At 37.6% G+C, this 21,113-nt stretch overlaps 1 protein-coding gene across 2 annotated transcripts in view; it reads right to left on the bottom strand.

Moving 5' to 3' along the window:
- The window catches only part of LOC126481291 (adenylosuccinate synthetase), a 64,750-nt gene extending 60,064 nt beyond the window's left edge, over nucleotides 1-4,686 (bottom strand). Inside the window, exons 1-2 of one of the 2 annotated variants that reach the window (XM_050104946.1) lie at nucleotides 4,671-4,686; nucleotides 4,360-4,561 (exon numbers count right to left, since the gene is read on the bottom strand). In XM_050104946.1, the coding sequence (XP_049960903.1) occupies nucleotides 4,360-4,539 (180 nt within the window). In that variant the 5' untranslated portion in view covers nucleotides 4,540-4,561; nucleotides 4,671-4,686. Of the gene's footprint in view, nucleotides 1-4,359; nucleotides 4,589-4,670 lie in introns of those variants that run through there. The other variant, XM_050104937.1, reaches the window with a different exon arrangement.
- Between the last annotated feature and the right edge of the window lie 16,427 nt (nucleotides 4,687-21,113).

Below are 21,113 nucleotides of genomic sequence, written 5' to 3'. Positions count from 1 at the left end.
AAAGCTAATAATGAGAAGAACTGAACTACTGAATGAATACTGAGAAATATATACTATGCTACACACTGATACAGAAAACTACATAAACTCATACTATAACTTGGCAAATCCAACTTCTATGTTATAGACACTAAATTATCTGGTTTTGGATCAATTATACAGTATGATTCAGCAGTCTTGTTACTGCAGAACAACAAAGGTGACAGAATGGTTTGTAAGCAGGCTTGGATCAATTAGTTTAATCGGTAGATATATTTTGGGGCTTTTATTATCGAGTGAGCCTAACAGTTTAATTCACCTAAAAATTCACTAAACGAACCACCTTTATTATCATCGTACTGTACATCATATTTGCAAACAAGCTCAAAAACTAATTAATTTTAGTAAAAAATTTAGTTGCCATGTTCTGCTTCAGTTACGAGCATTGAATATGAATTCCCCCCCCCTCCAGATAATGTTCAATGTTGCCCTACATTAATTGTAGTAATTAAATATCTGGAGTCATGGGCCAATTAAGATATCAGTCTGGGTAACACTGGTCCCCTGACTACATAAACTATAAGCTTGTTCCTACACAGCATCAGTTAGTAACTATTGTTATTGTACACCTACCAATACATAAAACAGATTACTTTCCCTAACTGCGCAACAAATAAGAGCCAATTTAGATATCATAAACCAATGATATCCAGAATTAACAGTAGAAAGAAAAGAACTACAACCATACAATGTAGGCTATCACGGCCGATACTATCTTCACTTAAAGCTTCCGGACTGACACAAGTCACAAAATGGTTTAACTTAGTAACAATAACCAAATACAAGCAAGGTCTAGACTTTCTATTCATTTGATCACAACCACCTTCAAAATTAGCCTTATTTTGCCTCACCTTGTGGTCTTTTGTCGTGTGATTCAAGGACAAACATTGAGAGAGGCCACAATTGTCATATTATAAATACATACTGAGGAGCTGTATCATAATACACAACTTGTGGAATGCCCTGAGCCAAGTGGCACCACTAAAAGACACCAAGATGGGGTCGCAATAGACAGACGTCATTGAGCGAAGATGCACTTATCAAATCAATTACTGCTGGTAAACTAAAATTGTCAATATCGGATATTAACTTCACCTTGTAACGTAAAGGTAATGTGTCATGATATTCATGCACAAACATTAAGATAACAGAACAATGAAAATATTTTATTTGGAGCTATATTGGTTTTTGAAGTTTAAATTGTGATGACAGCCTGGTCTGGAGCTTAGCCCGAAGCCTGCTTTACTTTGGATGCAAGTTGTCACAGCCAGTAAATGCGAATATAAATTCTTAGATATGGTGAGATATTGATCCATATCACATCCAGAGATATTAGGTTAAGAGGCAAGTGTGATTGTGACTTGACAAAGCAATATCAAACACTACAGTTAATCTGCTACCAGTTATGACAATATTTAAACCTTACTCGTGGCCGACTGCTCTTGATAAGTTTTCATTCTTATACTTTGACTACAATATCTGAGTGTTTGACAAAACAGCATTTCTACAAACAAAGTTGAGATGCGGATAAAAACATCTTATGAGAAACTACAGTAGATTCACATACAAAAACACATGAGAATCTCAAATAATTCCAGTACACCTTCAATCCATACATCTAACAAGTTCCATTGCTAATAACTATCATTTATCATTTAGAGGTAAAAAAGTCGATTTAAAGCAAGTAATGGACTGAAGTACATTTTTAATTTTTTAAGGGCACTGTAGCATATGTGCTGAAACAAAAATACTGCAAGAACAGGACTTGTAAAATGTGTCCTCTTGCTGTGCACATTAATCGCCTAATAGCAAGGAATGGCAAGTGAGGTAGTCACATATCGAACATTGGAAAATCAGTTTTTAGGCATACTTGCTGCCTGCTTCAAGTGTGATACTGATTAAAAAATACACACCATTGATAAGTGCAGACACTCAGTGCTGCTCACTTTAGTCAGATGAGCAATATTGGGAATATTTACATGTGTAGCCGATAATTTGCCTCTTGTTCAAACTGATACAGCTGTGCTGCCACTACTTCTAACATTTAATATAAACTTGGATCTACCGAATTAAAATATTTCTAATCTGTCTAAGCTGCAAATAGAAACAATTCACTTGTTTTAAATAATGTTATTAGTAGTTATGATAGATTTGAAATTCCTGGATTATATAGCAACTACAGGCATTATGCCAGACAAATTAAGAATGTATAAAAATATCTTCTGAAAATTACAAACACTTCATAGCGTATCCACTAAGTGTCGTATATCCTGACAAGTGGTTTTAGAAAAATGTCCCAATTCCATGAACATGTGTGTGAAATGTGTTACCATTTGCAGCACTGTGACTCTTACTAGAAGGGGGAGGGGGTGTGGTCTGACCCATGTATTGGAGATGGTCTTACACCTGAATTCATGGAATTGCGTAAGTATGCGTCCATGTAATGAGAAAGTCCCAAATACAATTGCTTATGGTACTATTCTGTAATCAAATCCACTTCTTTTGAAAATGTAGATGGCAGGAAATGAATACTGCACCAGAAGTTAAAATGGAATCTCCTGTCACTTACCCACTACCCTCTCTTTGTTAAAACTTGGGACAACAGATTAAGCTGTATGCTGCTGTTGTGTCAGAGTGGTGGCAGTCAATAGTAATCCAGTCATTATCAAATCTTTAAAATTATCCTGTTACACCACATTGTCAATAAATTACATCTATGGATGCCTTCACAGCTCTTTAAAAACCCAAAAAACCGTAGACAGATACTGGGAAACAGTTTGCGGTAATATCCACCAATTCTGATGTGTCAACTACTTGCAAAAACAGAAATTTTAAATGAAACCACACCATCAGACAGCTAATGATTTTGAAATTGACATGTACATCCAGGTCATATTACAGTGTGCCTTTAAATAGTATGCCATAAAAGCAGCAAAACGTAGGCCTACAACTTTAGCACAACAGCAATAAGTTTTAGGACTCGGAAATACATTAGTGGTAGCACAAATGAATGGAATAATTGGTCCAGCGTATGGACTGTCAAAAACTTCAAACTGTCAAAGACTCGTACCTATCTTCAAAGCTCTGTAGGTACGAGTACACACACACACACACACACACACACACACACACACACACACACACACACACACACACGAGAGTGGACTGGTATATCAATTCCGAGACTTGACATCAGAATGACTTACTAAATCCAATGTTGCTGTTCACCTCTAGAGAGAGAGAGAAAAAAATGCTGCACCATTGACAAAAGGCCAAGCTCCACAGAAGGGAAATAGTATCCTCAACAACAGACATACATAAAAATTGTGTAGTATTTGTCTACATAATCTTCATATAAATTGGGCCTATAGCACTAACAATGCAACACTGAACACGTCAATTTCCATCAGCCGACATTTTCTTAGAACACGTCAATTTCCATCAACCGACATTTTCTTAGTACATGTTCTTCAGTTTTGTAACAAAACTAATGTACAAATATCTGCAGTGACAATTCAGTGGCCAGTAGCTAACCACATTGGTAACTTTCTGCATAAACAACAAAATCAGACTTCTTACTGAGACATGTTAAAACCGACTTTATTGGTTAATTATCACAAGCAACCATCCCAGTTCTGTATCAAGATTTAAGACCCAAAACAAACTGACTGAATGGCAAATATGATTCACGCCACAGCACTTCGAGCAAACATTGCTGATATTTGCGTTTCGTGAACAACTAGTAGCGATATTTACATGTTTGTCAGTACGGGCTACTAGCGAATCCGTGGAGTTTACTCAGACTCATCTAGCATAGCGAGTATATGCCTCTAAGTAAACATATTTATGAACGCGCATAGTTAATGTTAGTGTAACTTCGAGCCCGTACCTGTAGAGCAACTCTGTCTTCTAAGCAGCACTTATGTTTGAGAAATTCTGTTAATGTTCGCGTGACACTTGATTCTGTAGCGAAAATTAAAAAAAAGTAGTACTGAACATCAGCATCTTGGATGATAACGATTATTAACACACACGTTACTTAAGCAGAGGTCTAGTCTAACAAATAACCTGCACAATGTATTTTTAATGCAGTTTACAGAAACTTACAATAGTTTCGTGTATGGCCTCCTAAACAGACACGTAAAAATAGCTTTATTAACTTACCAGAACACCTGCACAGTTTTACCACCTCAGATATAAACAGGTCACCGTTGAAAATTTGTTACAAGAACTTGGGCCGAATCTCCACTCAAACGCATCAATTTATATCATGCTCACAAAGGGAAACCCGCGAAAACAGTAGTATAATACAAGTCTTACCTGACATCTACAAACTATGTCTGCCCCTGTTGCAAGCATATCCACCACTTTTCCTTTCCCTTCATCGCCCCACTGAGCGCCCAACACAACTGTCACTTTAGGAACATTCTGCAAACGAAATTTTTTTCGCGGCGAAGGAAGACCTCCACCATTTACTTCTGCCACCACACCATCCATCATGGCCAAAGAAACCCGACTGCGCCTGTTTAGGCCCCAAGAGGTAACTTTACCAAAGATATGATTTTTGCGTTATCAGACGTACCAACAAGCACAGGTAGTAGCTATCTCTTACACAATTGCTAATATTGTACCTTATTTACGAATTACCACGTAAAATTTTATACGAATGAAATTTGAATTTGTACTTTTATACCAACCACACTCGCGAATACACTGCTCTGCGGTGGCAGGCCAAATGAGATGTCTGTTCAGTTGCAGCAGTGTTGGCACTCACCACAGATTTCTGTCATGCGCACGGCCGAGCGCCGCAGTAAATTGGTGGTCGTTGCTGTATGTGAGTCTAATTTTGGTTCTTAATTGGCCGACCTTGAGAGTATCTCACTTTTGTTTGATGGGTCGCTCTAGAATGGTCATCAGACTGTAGATACCATTATTCGCCAATCTTGTGCTTCTAAATCTTATTCAAGATGCTTATATACTGCTTAAATCTGAAGACAGATTTGTTCCCGGCAGGAAGCAGCTCACCCGCATTCCTTTGCGTGAGTTCATTTATCAGCTGAATCGAATCATTTATATTGGAGCTGCTCATTCCATTAGCGTCGTTTTATTGCGGAGATAATTACTATACCAAATAAATTCATTTATTGATCTGACACAATGAAATAAGAAATTCACTGTGAAATTGCATTTTTCCGTCGTAAAATGTAATACCATGTGATCATTCATTGTGTCTTAGTTCCCTTTCGCAAAACAATTAGATGGCTATAAAATGTTTCACAATATTAACACTTTAATTTTTCGATGTAATCCTGAAGCCATTGTATAAAAAAAACATAATTTAGACAGAAAAGTTTATTTCTGCTAACGAATCGTGACATACGCACGCACCATTTTCATGCATTGTTGCCTAAAACTGCCTTCTGTTTTCGTGCCACAGAAACGATTTTGAATGAACGGACGAAACCATATGCCTTTATTACAAAAAAAGAATACCTCGTTGGCAGATTATTAAAGAATTTGTACCAGTTTTTTGTCTTAACGATTCACTCCCCACGCCTTATCCATGACTACAAGGAATATAGAAATTTATTCATGCTCATACCAAGCCACCTAGGTTTGGTGTTACAATGGCTCAAAATATCCAAACAGTGCTTTAGATAAGAAACAGCACACAAAGAGCAAAGTAGGCTAGTTTGTTGTGGTGTTCATACTGGCAACCTTTTATTTACTGAGATACTGAATTATTTCCTTTTCTATGGAAAAGAGTAATTCTGGTTAAAAAGTTGCAGAAAAATCTTTTTTAAAAAACGAAGGAAATATACTGAATATGGATTACAGGTCTATTGACTCAATTAATCCAATACAACGATTACATGGCACTGAAAGTTTAAACCACGTTGGATCAATAGTCCTGTTCACCAAATTTCATTCTCACCTTCCTCCTCCCTCACATTTATATGTTAACAGGATATATAATCACAAGCTTTAACAATTGTCAAATTATTGTAATATTATATTTTAGAAGAATTAAAAGTGTACATAGATTCAGCAAGTTCACTAATGAAGTAACAGCCACTATCTTGTAAACAATATCCTTTTATTGCATTTTTCCATCCTCATCCTGTAGAAGTGATATCATAACCAGTTCAGACTTGTTAGAAAATCGTCATCTGATAATATGCTGAAAAGGAAAGAAAGAGGCTAACATTAGAAAACCAGGAAACCAAATTACAGAAGTCTGACAAAATACAATAAATGAATTTCAATTACTAGTACACTGTGAGATCAAAAGTATCCGGACACCTAGCTGAAAATTACTTAGAAATTCGTGGCGCCCTCCATCTGTAATGCTGAAATTCAGTATGATGTTGGCCCACCCTTAGCCTTAATGAAAGCTTCCACTCTCGCAGGCATACGTTCAGTGAGGTGCTGGAAGGTTTCTTGAGGAATGGTAGCCCATTCTTCACGGAGTGCTGCACTGAGGAGAGGTATCAATGTCAGTCAGTGAGGCCTGGCACGAAGTCGGCGTTCCAAAATATCCCAAAGGTATTCTATAGGATTCAGGTCAGGACTCCGTGCAGGGCAGTTCATTACAGGGATGTTATTGTCGTGTAACCACTCAGCCACACGCTATGCATTATGAAGAGTGGCACTACACACGCTGGCAGATGATGTTCACTGGGTATTCGCCATACCTACACCTCGCCACCTGATCGCCACATTGTGTACTGTGATTCGTCACTCCACTCAAAGTTTTTCCACTGTTCAATCATCCAATGTTTACGCTCCTTACACCAAGCGAGGCATGGTTTGGCATTTACAGGCATGGTGTGTGGATTATGAGCAGCCGCTAGACCATGAAATTCAAATTTTCTCACTTCCTGCCTAACTGTCATAGAACTTGCAGTGGATCCTGATGCAGTTTGGAATTCCTGTGTGATGGTCTGGATAGGTGTCTGTGTCTTACATATTATGACCCTCTTCAATTGTCGTTGGTCTCTGTCAGTCAACAGACGAGGTCAGCCTGTATGCTTTTGTGCTGTATGTGTCCCTTCGCTATCACATCGAAAACAGGGGACCTAGGGATGGTTAGGAGTGTGAAAATTTCGCGTACAGACGTGTGACAGAAGTGACAGCCAATCACCCCTTCCACATTCGAAGTCTGTGAGTTTCACGGAGTGCCCCATTCTGGTCTCTCACGATGTCTAATGACTACTGAGGTTGCTGATATGGAGTACCTGGCAGTAGGTGGCAGCACAATGCACCTAATATGAAAAACGTATGGTTTTGGGGGTGTACGGATACTTTTGATCACACAGAGTACCATACTATTATACAAACCCGTCATACTGGAATATCTGTGAGTGTAGATATAAATTCAGTACACTGAAAGCTAGTTACAATACAAGTCATTTTCATTCATTTATCAACACTTAGGGATTGAAGTTCAGAGTAAGCAGTTGCACAGGATGTGAAAAAGCATCAGGTACACTAATATACCATTTAATATCTGTGCTTAACTATACTGATTAGCTGAGTGGTCAGCGTGACGGATTGCCGTCCTCTGGGCCCGGGTTCGATTCCCGGCTGGGTCGGAGATTTTCTCCGCTCAGGGACTGGGTGTTGTGTTGTGTTCATCATCATTTCATCCCCATCCGGCGTGCAGGTCGCCCAATGTGGCGCCGAATGTAATAAGACCTGCGATATGGCGGCCGGACCTGCCCCGCGAGGGGCCTCCCGGCCACTGACGCCAAACGCTCATTTCCATTTCCACTATACTGATATTCCTGAGAGTACACAAAAAAATACAGATGTTAATAACAGGGGTAGCTTGCTATTTTGGTCAAATGATTGAAGTAGCAGAAAGAGACACAGAAAAAGTATTTGTAGAGTTAAGGAGGCAGAACCAGTCAGTATAAGCAAGATAGATAGGTCATGTACAAATATAGTATTTTGAGTTGTATGATAAAACAGGTGTAGCAAGTACAATAAGAATGGGACTGTAATATATATATATATTCAGTTCAGGGAAGAATTTAAACTGTTACCTGAAAATTGTGGAATAAATTAATGACATACAAGCTACAATTCTCATCAAGGAAAGAAGACAACAGAAAATAAATCTGGCCTTTTTCATAATGAAAGTGCTACTTCAAACAAATTTTCTAATAAAGTGTGATTCAATGTAAACGAAAATAGAAAATAATCAATTCAAAGCGGAAATGCAATACTCAAGAGAGAAAAAGGGAATGTAAAAATCTAAATGAAATTTTTATTATTTTTTTATCACCACTGTGTGGATGTAGCACACAAACTGATAAATCGAGAAAACTCAAAAATAAGAATCTCACTGAAGTTTCCAAGGGTAGCACAACGTCTTTTTTCATTTCTCATAAATAAATCAGTGTTGTTAAATGTAATACAAAATCTTAAAAACGGACTGGATGATCTACTAGAAAATTAAACAATGTTCTCACTGGTTGGTGAGGTCTCTGTTTGATTATATAATTAAATCATGATTGAAGGGATCTTCTCTCAATGCATAAAGAAAAGTAAGTTATTGCTTCCATATGTAGGTGGTGATAGGAATAATGCCAGGAATTATATTGATGTATTGCTTGAAGTACATTTAGATATAAATTAAAAAAAAAAAACAGGATTAAAAATGCCACAGAACATCTCACATAATATTTCTTTTCTTTAATGGTTGCTGTTGGAATCCTATGCCCACTCTTTAAAAAAAAAAATTAAGTATTGGCAATTTTATGTACATAAGGAACTCAGTGATATTGTCAGCTACCAGATCATTAATGACTTAGCTCATGTACTATCCCATTAACCAATGGGTGGCATTGTGTTTTAATTAGGGAATTTTTGGAACTGGTGGAAAAAATATTTATTATATTGGCAGTGAGTTAATGTGTACAGATCTCCTTACTTGTTACATTTTTTGGAACTGGTGGAAAAAATATTTATTATATTGGCAGTGAGTTAATGTGTACAGATCTCCTTACTTGTTACATGTATTTATAGGTATCTATGCCTTGATGTTCTGTGTTATATACTGTAAGTCTTTGTAAAGTGCTGGGAACATGTTAAAAACAGTAAAACATATGTTGCTAAATAGTGTATCTCCATCAACATTATTTTACTGTGGACATATGTAATCTAAACGGTTATGGATCCAGAAAGACGGAATTGGAAAAGTTTGACTACTGATTGGTGGAAAACATTGTTTGTGATCAGTTTATAATTTACAGTAATTATATTGTAACTACATGAATGGCTTCTGCCGAGCTACAGATTGAGAAGCTCATGGACTGAGAGAAATATGCAGCTCAGAAATTTGCAGTAAAAGCTTGTCTACAATTGGACGACCTTTTGGATGTCATTGATCGAACCTTGAAGTCCATGGATTCAGATTTCCAGAAAAAAGATTGTAAGGCAAAATCCAAATTAATTCTTCCAGTTGATCATGTAAATTACATTAATACAGAAAAGGCGAGTACAGTGAAGGACGAATGGAACAGTCTAAGAAGAGCTTTTGAAAATTGAGGTTTAACTACGGAAGCAGATGAGTAAAGAGAGTTTATCATCACACATTTAGATGAATGTAAAAATGTTGATGAATATGTAAACAAAATCATCTCCACTTCGATTCACCCACGAAATATTGGATTCGACATTGCAGAAGAACGAATTGGTACACTGTTAGTAGCAGGACAACATAATATGTATTACCCCATGTTAATCGGCTTAGAGAGTTCAGGGATACCAATCACAGATGACAGTATAAAAGTCAAGACATTACAAGATCTTAAGAATGTACAAGAATATCCTATCCAGGACGAAGCGGCTTTATATTCAAACTACAAAAGGAAGAACTTTGTTTTGTGGGACAATATGCATTGCATGGCACAAAAAATACACATACAAAAGAAAAAAAGTCAGGTATCAAAAGTCCAAGAAGGAAGGCAAGCAATCCAAGCAATAAAGTTAAGGCAGTTACTGCAAATTATTCCTCAAGTAAAACGGAAATTAATAGTACAAATTGGTTCCTGGATTCTGGAGTGTCTATGCATATTAGCAAAGATCAATCACCTTCATATGATGTTTCTCCAAAAACAAACTTTGGAATTTCAACAGTGGATGATTATCAATTACAATGTGAACTGGTAGGAAAGATTAATTTGAATGTTAAAGAAGAATCATAAGATACTACAGCACACTATATGAAGAACATTGCTACAAATTTGCTTTCAGTCGGTGACATAGTGAATGAAGGCAACAAGATAATTTTTGCTTTGAACGATGCATAAATAATTGATCAGAATGGCAGTGTGATAGCCACAGCAAGTAAAGAAAAGGATATTTACAAATTAGATGTTCTTCAAGTTGGAAATAATTATCCAGTACAATGTATGAAAAGTTTTTATGATGTTGAAGACTCAGACATCTTAATATGAAAAGTATAGTCTTGTTACAGCTTGTGTCAATGGGGACAAAGGAATGTACCAGTTGTAACCTACTTTGTGAAATCTGTGTACAAAACACCAGCCAGATTACCGTTTAAAACAAATAAAAATAGATCTAATGAGCTTACAGCCGACACACACAGAGACGAAGTGAGCGAAATATTTGTCAGTTTCCATAGCCATGGCTGAAAGACTAGTAAGAAGATAAAAATTATCAGATCAGACAATGATACTGAATATGTCAATAAACAGTTTAGGGAACAAGTGAGTGAGTTTCAAATCAGATATCAAACAACAGTTTGTTATAATTCTGCCCAAAATGGAGTAGCAAAAAATGGTTCAAATGGCTCTGAGCACTATGGGACTTAACATTTGAGGTCATCAGTCCCCTAGAACTTAGAACTACTTAAACCTAACTAACCTAAGGACATCACACACATCCATGCCCGAGGCAGGATTCGAACCTGCGACCGTAGTAGTCGCGCAGTTCCGGACTGAGCGCCTGAACCGCAAGACCACGGTGGCCGGCCATGGAGTAGCACAATGGGTTAACAGAGTAAACTGTAGAGAAAACAAGGAGCATATTAAAGGCTGCAGGATTAGCAAAATGTCATCGAGCAAAAGCAGTAGTAACCGCAGCGTATATAAATATCAGATCGCTTTCTGAAGCTGTACCAAATGACACTCCATATGATGTTTGGACTGGAAGAAATCCTCAACTTGATCTAAGAATTTTTGGATGTAAGGCCATGGTTTAAGTTCCCGAGCATCTTAGAAGAAAGCTGGACTTTAAACCTGGAAAACACATTTTTATTGGATACTGTGAAGACACCAAAGGTTGCAGATTCATAAATCCTAATTACAAAAGGGTAATAGCTAGCAGATATCTAACAGATGGTGAAAAAGTATGTGTTGATACTTATCCTGAAGAAGATGCCCAGGTACATGTAAAGCTACAAGTAAATTTAGAAACTAAAGGACCTGATGAAGTTGTTCAGTAATCAAATATGTTTATTGTAGATGAAACGGATCAAGAGATCCAGGAAACTCCAGCAGCAGAGGACATATACTTACAGCATTCACCACATATAATAAAACCTAAACTGTATGCAGATTATAAGATGTATATGTCTGTACAAACATTCAACAGTGGATGTCTGTAGTTGAAGAAGCCCTGGCCAGCCCAAATGTAGATAGCTGGAAGAAAGCTACGAGGTGTGGCTAGAAAAAAACCGGACTAGTACTGGTGAAACAATAAAACGAATGCAATAAGGCTGAAAGTCGCGTGGCCTGTCACGTGACTCTCGCTCCGCCTACTGCTCGAGTTTCATCTGCCTCCTGCACTCAGTCTGCCCGTGGCGTCTGTTTTAAGTAGTTGACATTTTGTCTGTGCGTCGGAAAATGTTGAGTGTACAGAAAGAACAGCGTGTTAACATCAAATTTTGTTTCAAACTAGGAAAATCTGCAAGTGAAACGTTTGTAATGTTACAACAAGTGTACGGCGATGATTGTTTATCGCGAACACAAGTGTTTGAGTGGTTTAAACGATTTAAAGATGGCCACGAAGACACCAGTGATGACACTCGCACTGGCAGACCATTGTCAGCAAAAACTGATGCAAACATTGAAAAAATCGGTAAACTTGTTCGACAAGATTGCCGTTTAACAATCAGAGCAGTGTCTGAGTTAACAGGAGTTGACAAGGAAAGTGTTAGGCAGATTCTTCACGAAAGTTTCAACATGAACAAAGTGTGTTCAAAAATGGTTCCAAAGTGTCTCACAATTGAACAGAAGGAACGCCGAAGAATGATTTGTTCTGACATCCTGGAAAACATTGAAAGTGATCCCACCTTCTTACAAAATGTTATTACTTGCGATGAATCGTGGTTTTTTACTTACGATCCCGAAACTAAACGCCAATCGATGCATTGGAAAACTCCTGGTTCTCCACGACAAAAAAAAGCACGAATGTCAAAATCGAAATTCAAGGCAATGATGATTGTTTTTTTTGACATCAAAGGGATTGTGCACATTGATTGGGTACCAGAGGGACAAACAGTGAATCAGCATTACTACATTAGCGTCCTGGCTACCCTACGTGAGCGAGTACGGAGAAAACGGAACGATTTGTGGAGAAAAAAGTCATAGATCCTTCACTAAGACAATGCCCTAGCTCACAGTGCGTTGTCAGTGAAGACGTTTTTGGCAAAACACAACATTCCCATCTTAGATCATCCACCCTACTCACCTGATTTGGCCCCCTGTGAGTTTTTTCTTTTCCCTAAAGTCAAGTCAGCTTTGAAAGGAACTAGATTTGAGACTGTTGAAGCAGTAAAAGAAAAAGCGACGGAAGTAATGTATGGACTTACCGAAAATGATCTGCAGCATTGCTATGAACAGTGGAAAATTCGTATGGAGCGGTGTAGAGACCGAGGAGGAGAGTACATTGAAGGAGATAACATGAAATTGTAAATAATTGTAAATAAATGTTTTTTCCAGCATCAGTCCGGTTTTTTTCTAGCCGCACCTCGTATAGAGAAGGAATTATAGTATTATTCCAAGAATGAAACGTATGAAAGGGTTGATGCACCACAAGGCAAGAAATCATTATGAGTGAGATGGGTCTGTGCCCTGTAAAGCATCGTTGGTACAAAATCGTCAGTTGAAGATCTTGTAAGAGTAGCTACCTAATGTCTGAGCCATTTCCAGGTTTGTGTAATGGCAGCACATGTAAATCTATGTACTACTGTATCCAGAAGATTATTTTTCTGACACTGGTTTGTTTGGCTAATCCCAATTGTATTCAACTTTTCATTTGTGTTGACTGTAATATTTACAGTCTTGTATCATGCTGTAAGTATTTCAGATGAAAGTCTGCCGATGTTGATATTTTTTCATACAGAATCCCATTCGATATTTGAATGTTTTCGTTCAATTTTGTTTCTCCTTTCATGTTTTTCCTGTGAAGTATAATGTGTCTGACCGTTGTGTGTTGCAAAGTAGTGATCTCACTGGAGAGGTAATTTATTTCTAAAAAATGCATCCTTAGATGCTGGAACTGCTGATTTATTCTTTTACACATGTTCTGGTGCTTGGAGATTTTCGGGCCTCAGAATTTAAAGTTATTTAGATGTAATACTGTCTGCCTTTTCTTTCAGAATAGTAGCAGTCATTTTTAGGAAAACTGTGGAGACCTTGTCTTTCATGCCAACTAATTCTAAACTTGCATTTCTGAGATTTAGAGGGGCTGTTCTTGTGTCTACTCTAAACGTTTCTCCTTTCTGCAAGTAGTTGGTGGCAGCACTCTTTGCCCTGACATATTTCTCCAATTAATATTTGAGATTTTCATTGGACAAGTAATGACAGTTGTTCCAAATGCTTTACACTGACCAGCTACCTTGGCCCATTCTATATTAATCTACTTAAAGCCCAGTAGATTTAAACATTTGCTTTTATTTTCATTGGTGTTTGCTCCCAACACAAGACAGTACCTTTTAATAATTATTTCTAATTTGGAAGTACCATCAAAATTTCTCAGCATATTGATGTACACTCTTATGACTGTCTGATGCCTTGATAATGTTATTCTTGACAGTCTGGCATGAAAATTACAGGAGGACGGGTCTAAATAAAGCACAGATAAGAGGATAGAGGAAGGGCTTCCTTGAGGAACTCCAATCTTAACTGTATCCGCTTCATTTTATGATATTTACTGATATATTAACACTGATTCCTGTTGCCATGTTCTTAATTATATTTAGAATTCGTCCATGAAAACCCATTTTGTTTCTCAAACTTCAGTAAGAAACCTATGCTCCACCTCGTCAAAGGATTTATGAAAATCAATAAACATGAGTGCACCCTTTACATCAGTCACAGAGATTACAGTCATTATATCTCTATACTCTGCTACACTTTCACAGAGAATACAGTCATTATATCTCTATATTCCACTATGCTTTAAAATACAGTTCTGCCAGGTACACATGACTGATACTTACTTACATTCTTTTTGACCAAATGCAAAAGTCTGCTGTTTATGATTCTTGAGATTATTTTATAATCGGAACTAAGTGGGGAAAAGCTGTTTAAGTTTTTGGTTGCTTCATTCTTTGGATTTTTCTGCAAAACTTCATTCATCAACTGATTAAACTTATCACCAAGTACCGCTTATTAAGTTCAATGGGCAAGCCATTTGGTCCTGTAGACTTTTTTTATTGGTGAATTACATATGGTCTCACATATTTCCTCCTCAACAAATTTAAAAGAAGATCGTCATTTTGCTCTTCTGATTGCTGTGGGGCCATGACGTCAAGGAATTGTTCAAGAGACTCCTCACATATCTGACCCACAAAATAGAGATTTTTCATAACAATAAGATACCTCTGTCATTATCTCTTCCTGTTATATGAGGACTGTGCCATTCGTAGTTTGGCGTTCGTGAATGAAGGTTTATTGTCTATTCTTGGTGTGCTTCAGGAGATGATAAAGAGACGTAGTTTCTCCCTGCAGCACAGTTTTGTCCTTGGATTTCAATTTCAGTCATTCCACATGCTTTCTCTTCATGTTTAGGAATTTGGCTTTGTCTTTTCTTTAATATCTTCCAAGCAAATGTTGGATGCATTTGTCTGATCGTACAAGTTCTTCAACAGTGTTTAATGAAATTCTAGGTATGGTTGCTGATTATATTGGACAGCCGTCTCGAGTGGCCGAGCGGTTCTAAGCGCTATAGTCTGGAACTGTGCGACCGCTACGGCCGCAGGTTCGAATCCTGCCTCGGGCATGGATGTGTGTGATGTCCTTAGGTTAGTTAGGTTTAAGTAATTCTAAGTTCTAGGGGACTGATGACCTCAGAAGTTAAGCCCCAAACTGCTCAGAGCCATTTGAACCATTTTTTTATATTGGATAGTAACTTTCCTCAACTTTGGTTTTGTCTTGTTGCACCAACATTCCATCATTGTTACATGACTATCAGTTGAATGGAGGAATAATTCCCATGCTTCTTTCAAACTGTCTTCTAAGTCATGTTCTTGTAACAATGATATGTTTAGCATCCACTGATTTCCAAGCCATCGTGTCAGATATATCACAGCATTGATGCAAGCCAACATGCAGCAGTGGTCAGTGAAATACATGGGAGTTGCTTCAACTTTAATCAAAGATCTTTCCATACACTATGACACGCAGGTTCTGTAGATTCTACTATAGGACGTGGAGCCACTAATGTGAACACTCAACAAAATGTGAGATATCTAATCTCCCAAGAATCCTTAAGTTTTAAGTCAGTGACTAGGTGCTTTACTCATTAGAGATACTAAAATTCGAAGTTTGATTCTTTTTGTTGAAAATGCAGTTAAGATCACCTCCAATTAAATGTCTTTAAGATTTCTTCATAACAAATAAATAATTTCTTCTTTAAAAATGATCTTTCCTGCCATTTTGTTGGAGGTTCCTGGAGGAGTATACAGATTAAAGAGGGTAACATTAAAACTTTTATATCTATTGCGCTGCTTGATTCTAATCTTTCAATTTTGGATACAGTTAACCCTTCTCTGATTAAAGTGGCAGTCCCTACATTTCTTTCGAGTGAAACATTTAGTACTTCAACATATCATGCAATCTTAACCCACAACTGAGCGCGCCATTTTTGATAACATGAGTGGGCACGCAGCACACTTCGTACGTATGTGAAGAATAGATGTCTTCATCTTACCAAGGTAAACATATAGGCCTTTGAACCAAATTACAGTTTAACCTTAGTTTAATTAAACAATGATAAAATAAACTAACATTACATAAGCTAAATCACTGTTTAATTGCACAATAATGAAATATACCTTTTATTGTATGTCTCTGTTGCCACACACAAACGTTAGCCCACAGCAATGACCCACTCGAAGTATTAAATAGCTTAATAGCATTAGACCCCTGCCAACTGCTTATTTGATCACTAATTATCTTGTAGATATATGGTTGTGGTGGCATCATGCTGCTAGTTGGGAATCTGGGCAATTTTCTTGACAAAACGGGTAGTAAATTTTTTCTCACCTACATATATCGGAAAGACAGATTAGAAACAATAGGAAAATGAGTTTCATTTGCAGTTAACAAAAACATTGTCCCTATTGCGCTCGAATTGGAGTGTGACAGTGAAGTTATCTGGTTGTGTATAACAGGTATAGGTGAAACCAAATTAACTGCTAGATGTTTTTACTGGCCACCTGATTCCTCAGTGACAGTTCTAGAGTCACTCAAAGAAAGTCTACGGTCAGTATGGCATAAATGCCCTGATCATGCAATACTGGTTGGAGGCAACTGCAACCTACCAAGTATTGGCTGGAACGTCTATGGATTCATTGTGGGGGCCACAGACAGACAGTCATGCATAATACTTCTGAAAACTTTTTCTGAAAACTGCCTTGAGCAGCCAATGGGCAATGGAAATACCTTAGACCCTGAGCTACAAATAGGCTGAATCTTATCGACAATGTCAGTACAGAAACGGGTATTAGCAATAATGATGTCATTATAACAACTATGGTTCTGAAAATTAATAATAATCAGTCAGGAAGGCTAGGAGAGTGTTTCTGCTAAACAGAGCAGATAAGCCGTTGTTAGTATCCCATTTAGAGAGTGAACTGACATTACTTTCTTCCAGCAAGATGGGCCTAGAGGGATTATGGGTAAAGTTCAACCAAACTGTAAATCATGGTCTAGAGAGTTATGTGTCTAGTAAGTGGATAAAGGATGGAAAAGATCCGCCATAGTTTAATAACGAAATTCGGTAGATGCTGAGGAAGCAGAGACTGTTGCACTCTTGGTCCAAAAGAAAACGCACAAATGACGACAAGCAAAGGTTAGTAGAGATTCGTGCTCCTGTGAAAAGATCTATGTGCGAAGCATACGACTACCACCATCGTACCTTAGAAAAAGATCTGGCAAAAAACATGAGAAAATTCTGGTCCTATTTAAAATGGTTAAGTGAGTCTAAGGCACATTCAGTTCCTTGTTGACCAGTCTGGTCTGGCAGTTGAAGATAGCAAAGGAAAGCAGAAGTTTTACATTACTCGTTCAGGAAATTGTTCACACAAGAGAATCGTACAAACGTACAGTCATTTGATCCTGGGACTGAATCCCATATGGACGATATAGTAATAAGCATCCTTGGCGTAGAGAAACAACTGTAGGATTTGAAAGCAATTGAATCACCACGTCCGGATGCTATACCAATTCGGTTTTACAAAGAGTACCCTACGGCATTTCCGCAATATTTGCGCAGCAAGATTTAGGTGATTCACCTGTATATATCCCATCCCGTACCAACTGTTTTAAGTTACTCTTAGAAAATTGTATCCTGTTCTCATTAATATGCCTCACTGTGTGGTGGTATTACACTATGGCTGCGTATGTTGTGGTTACGATATGACTCCCATTTTGTGCTTAAGAAAACACTAAATTCAGAACTGTATGAACATATTGTACATCACTCTGTACTTCACACAGTAGTGGAAGAGTTGAGAGACGATGACTGTTTGTATCACAATGACAATGCAACCTCTCATAAAGCAGCATCTGTGAGGCAATGGTTTGTGGACGATAACATTCCTGCAGTGGACTACGCTGCTCTGATCCTGACCTGAACTCGATGCAACATTTTGGGATGAGTGAAAACGTCAGCTTCACTCCAGACTCCAGTGTCAAACGTCAGTAGCCTATTTGGTTTCGAGTCTTGAGGATAAAATGGCTGTCATTCCTCTGCAGATATTCAGATACCTCACTTAATGTGTGCCCAGCACAATAAAGGCAAAGCGTGGACACACCTCATTTTAATGTACAATGCTGCATTTTGGTGTAATGTGGAGAGCAATTTGTTAAAGTTATGCTGCAACTTGGCAACAATGGCAATGCATGGGGAAATACTTATCTGTAACTAAACATAAACTTATGACTATGGGCAATTTATCATGTTTTGTTGAAATTTCTTATGGCTGTACCAGGTTTTCCTTTTGAAGGCAATGTGAGAAAATACAAAAAGAAGACAAACAGAGCCACAACGACATAAGAAACACATAGTGAAGGGGCAAAATAAGTAATAGCTGATTCTTCCCTAAGGAAGACGACTAATAAAATAATATGGAATAAATTTTGTGATGCAAAAGTAATTTTTTCCAAAAATGTAAACTGGCTCTGGCATTTTTGATCTGTGAGACAAGATACCGTATCTCTAGGGTGCGAAAAGTGGCAAAAAAAAAAAAAAAAAAACTTGTAAGGTCCTTATGTGCTTATTAAAAAATTTAGTTACACGATAAATCACAAAAATTTAAAGTTTATTGATTCAGTTAAATAGCTAGGGATTAGATGAATCATCATTGACAGATGAAGACTTATGTATCGGTATGAGAGAGAACGAATTTAGTCTTCGTTTGATGTAATTCAAAATGATAGTTTATTAGCACTAAAACAAAATACTGCACACTATTTGAACATAATGTACGATTTAATCCTCATACTAGGTTTAGTGTTTGTAGCTTATTCATATATATAATCTTAGATCCATTTTTAAACAACGACCATTTGCAAATAGCTCTTGAACTGTTGCTGCCAAGATCTTAAAATCTTGCTTACAGGGCTATTTTTAGATCATCAACAGAGATCAATAATAAAATTGAGGGTGCGTCACACAACCCTATTTTCTAACACTGTAGTGTGATTTAGCGGCGGGCAGTGGCCGATGGCTGACAGCAGTCTGCGCAGCAAGAGCGAGCGCCTACCTTACCTCCCAGAGGAGGATGGCGACTGCTGTCATCTGTTTTGACGTGCGAGGCTTGGCGACTTGGCTTATTACGCTCGACGTAAACAGCAGCAGTTGATTTTACAGCAAAATTGTGATTATTACCAGCCACTGTAATCCACACAGCACAGAGACGAAGAAAGGCAACATGTGTAATAGAGTTCCTTGAATGTGCGTATCTGTTTCCTGTTGCTTATAATGTGGAGATGCAACACGCGCTTTTGAGATCGAGTTTCCTTCATTATACACACCTCAAAGCATGAAAACCTCCATGACCCTGTTGCTTGAAGTGAGGGAAACTAAATATGATACATGTGCTGACAAGAGAGGATTTACTGATTAATGCTACTAATCATATTTTTTGCTGGGTGGAATAACTTGGAACTTGTTGCCTCAGTACGGTGGTGTGTTATAAAGCCAGAAAACTCGTTGTAAGTAGCTTGTCAGTGTCACCATCAGTGTAGTCATAATGCTCATCATTGTTCAACGATTTCTTCGTTTTGGGGCACAAAATGGAAGTCTGGTGTGCACTACACATCTCTTCTACTATAAAATTTATATTTTGCTTATCAATCGCTTGTCATAATGCGAGAAAGCACGGATTCTTCTGCTTACCTATTGCAGAAGTTGACCTGCCTGGATGAGGGCAGAAGCACAATATGCGCTGAAAGACTATTGTCATTGGAGAAGGAACAACAGCACCCAGTATTGAGTGTGAGACACGTCAACACCAAATATGGAGCAGCATTGTTGTTTTATCTGAAGGAGTACGAAATATATCTGCTGTCAAGATTACGAACTATCAGTGAACTTGACTTCCTCAACAGCTGCATGTGCATGATCTATCATGGCATACAGAACAACAAGGACACAGATGATTTCGAAAATAGTGATACAAAATGACGTATTTTTTCGTAGGTACATAAAGTGTCAGTTCCTATCAATAACGTAGCATGCAATGGAACTGTAACAGATATTAATGTCCAGCCTCTAAAAGAAGATTTTTGTGGTTATCTATTTAATGCAGAACAGTATTTAGTTCTCACATAATACGTTTGCTTGAGAGGGAGTGCTTTAAGGGATTCTGAACACTTTCTGGTTTTTAAGTGGATTGACAGGTATGAATGTATTTATTACACTGAACTGTTTCTGTACAACAGATTGACTGTTACATTAGGGTATATTATTTATATTGTATACAGTCTGCATACAAAATGTATTCAGCGTTATTTCGATTTTGTTGAGATGGATACAGTTGTCAAAACATGGTTATCTATTCGACATATGTAAAATATTTACCCAAATTGTAACAAACTACTGTTCACAATAAATGATATTCTAAAAATGTAAAAAATGATGATTAAATTCGTATGTTTTCACTGTATGTCAACATAAGATAACAAATGATCTGTGCTGCAAGTCAAAGTTACTGTGATTTATTGAACGAAAATGTAAAAAAAAGTAATAAAATTGATGTCTATAGGACTTTTTGTTTGGGTTTTTCCTTTCATTCCTTCTGTAACACGTTATAATGTTGCTGCCTTATTAAAATAGGCTTACAGAGAAAGAGAGAGAGGAAATTTACTATGGTGTGTTATTGGCTGGAGATGGGAGCGGAAGGGATGTGATGATGTCATACATTCAAGATCATCAATGACATCATATGGTCAAAGTCTAAGGTAACTGATGACATCCTTGCTCCTGATAAGTAAACAACCCTGGGCTAAAAGGTCATTTTTGGTCTGGAGTCGCCATTGCAGGCCTACTTAATGGCTTCACACTCACTGAAAGCTTTGTCCAAAACGACC

Source organism: Schistocerca serialis, chromosome 1 (genome assembly GCF_023864345.2).
Source record: "Schistocerca serialis cubense isolate TAMUIC-IGC-003099 chromosome 1, iqSchSeri2.2, whole genome shotgun sequence".
Taxonomy (NCBI): Eukaryota; Metazoa; Arthropoda; class Insecta; order Orthoptera; family Acrididae; genus Schistocerca; species Schistocerca serialis.
This window is presented reverse-complemented; position numbering and strand designations above follow the sequence as displayed.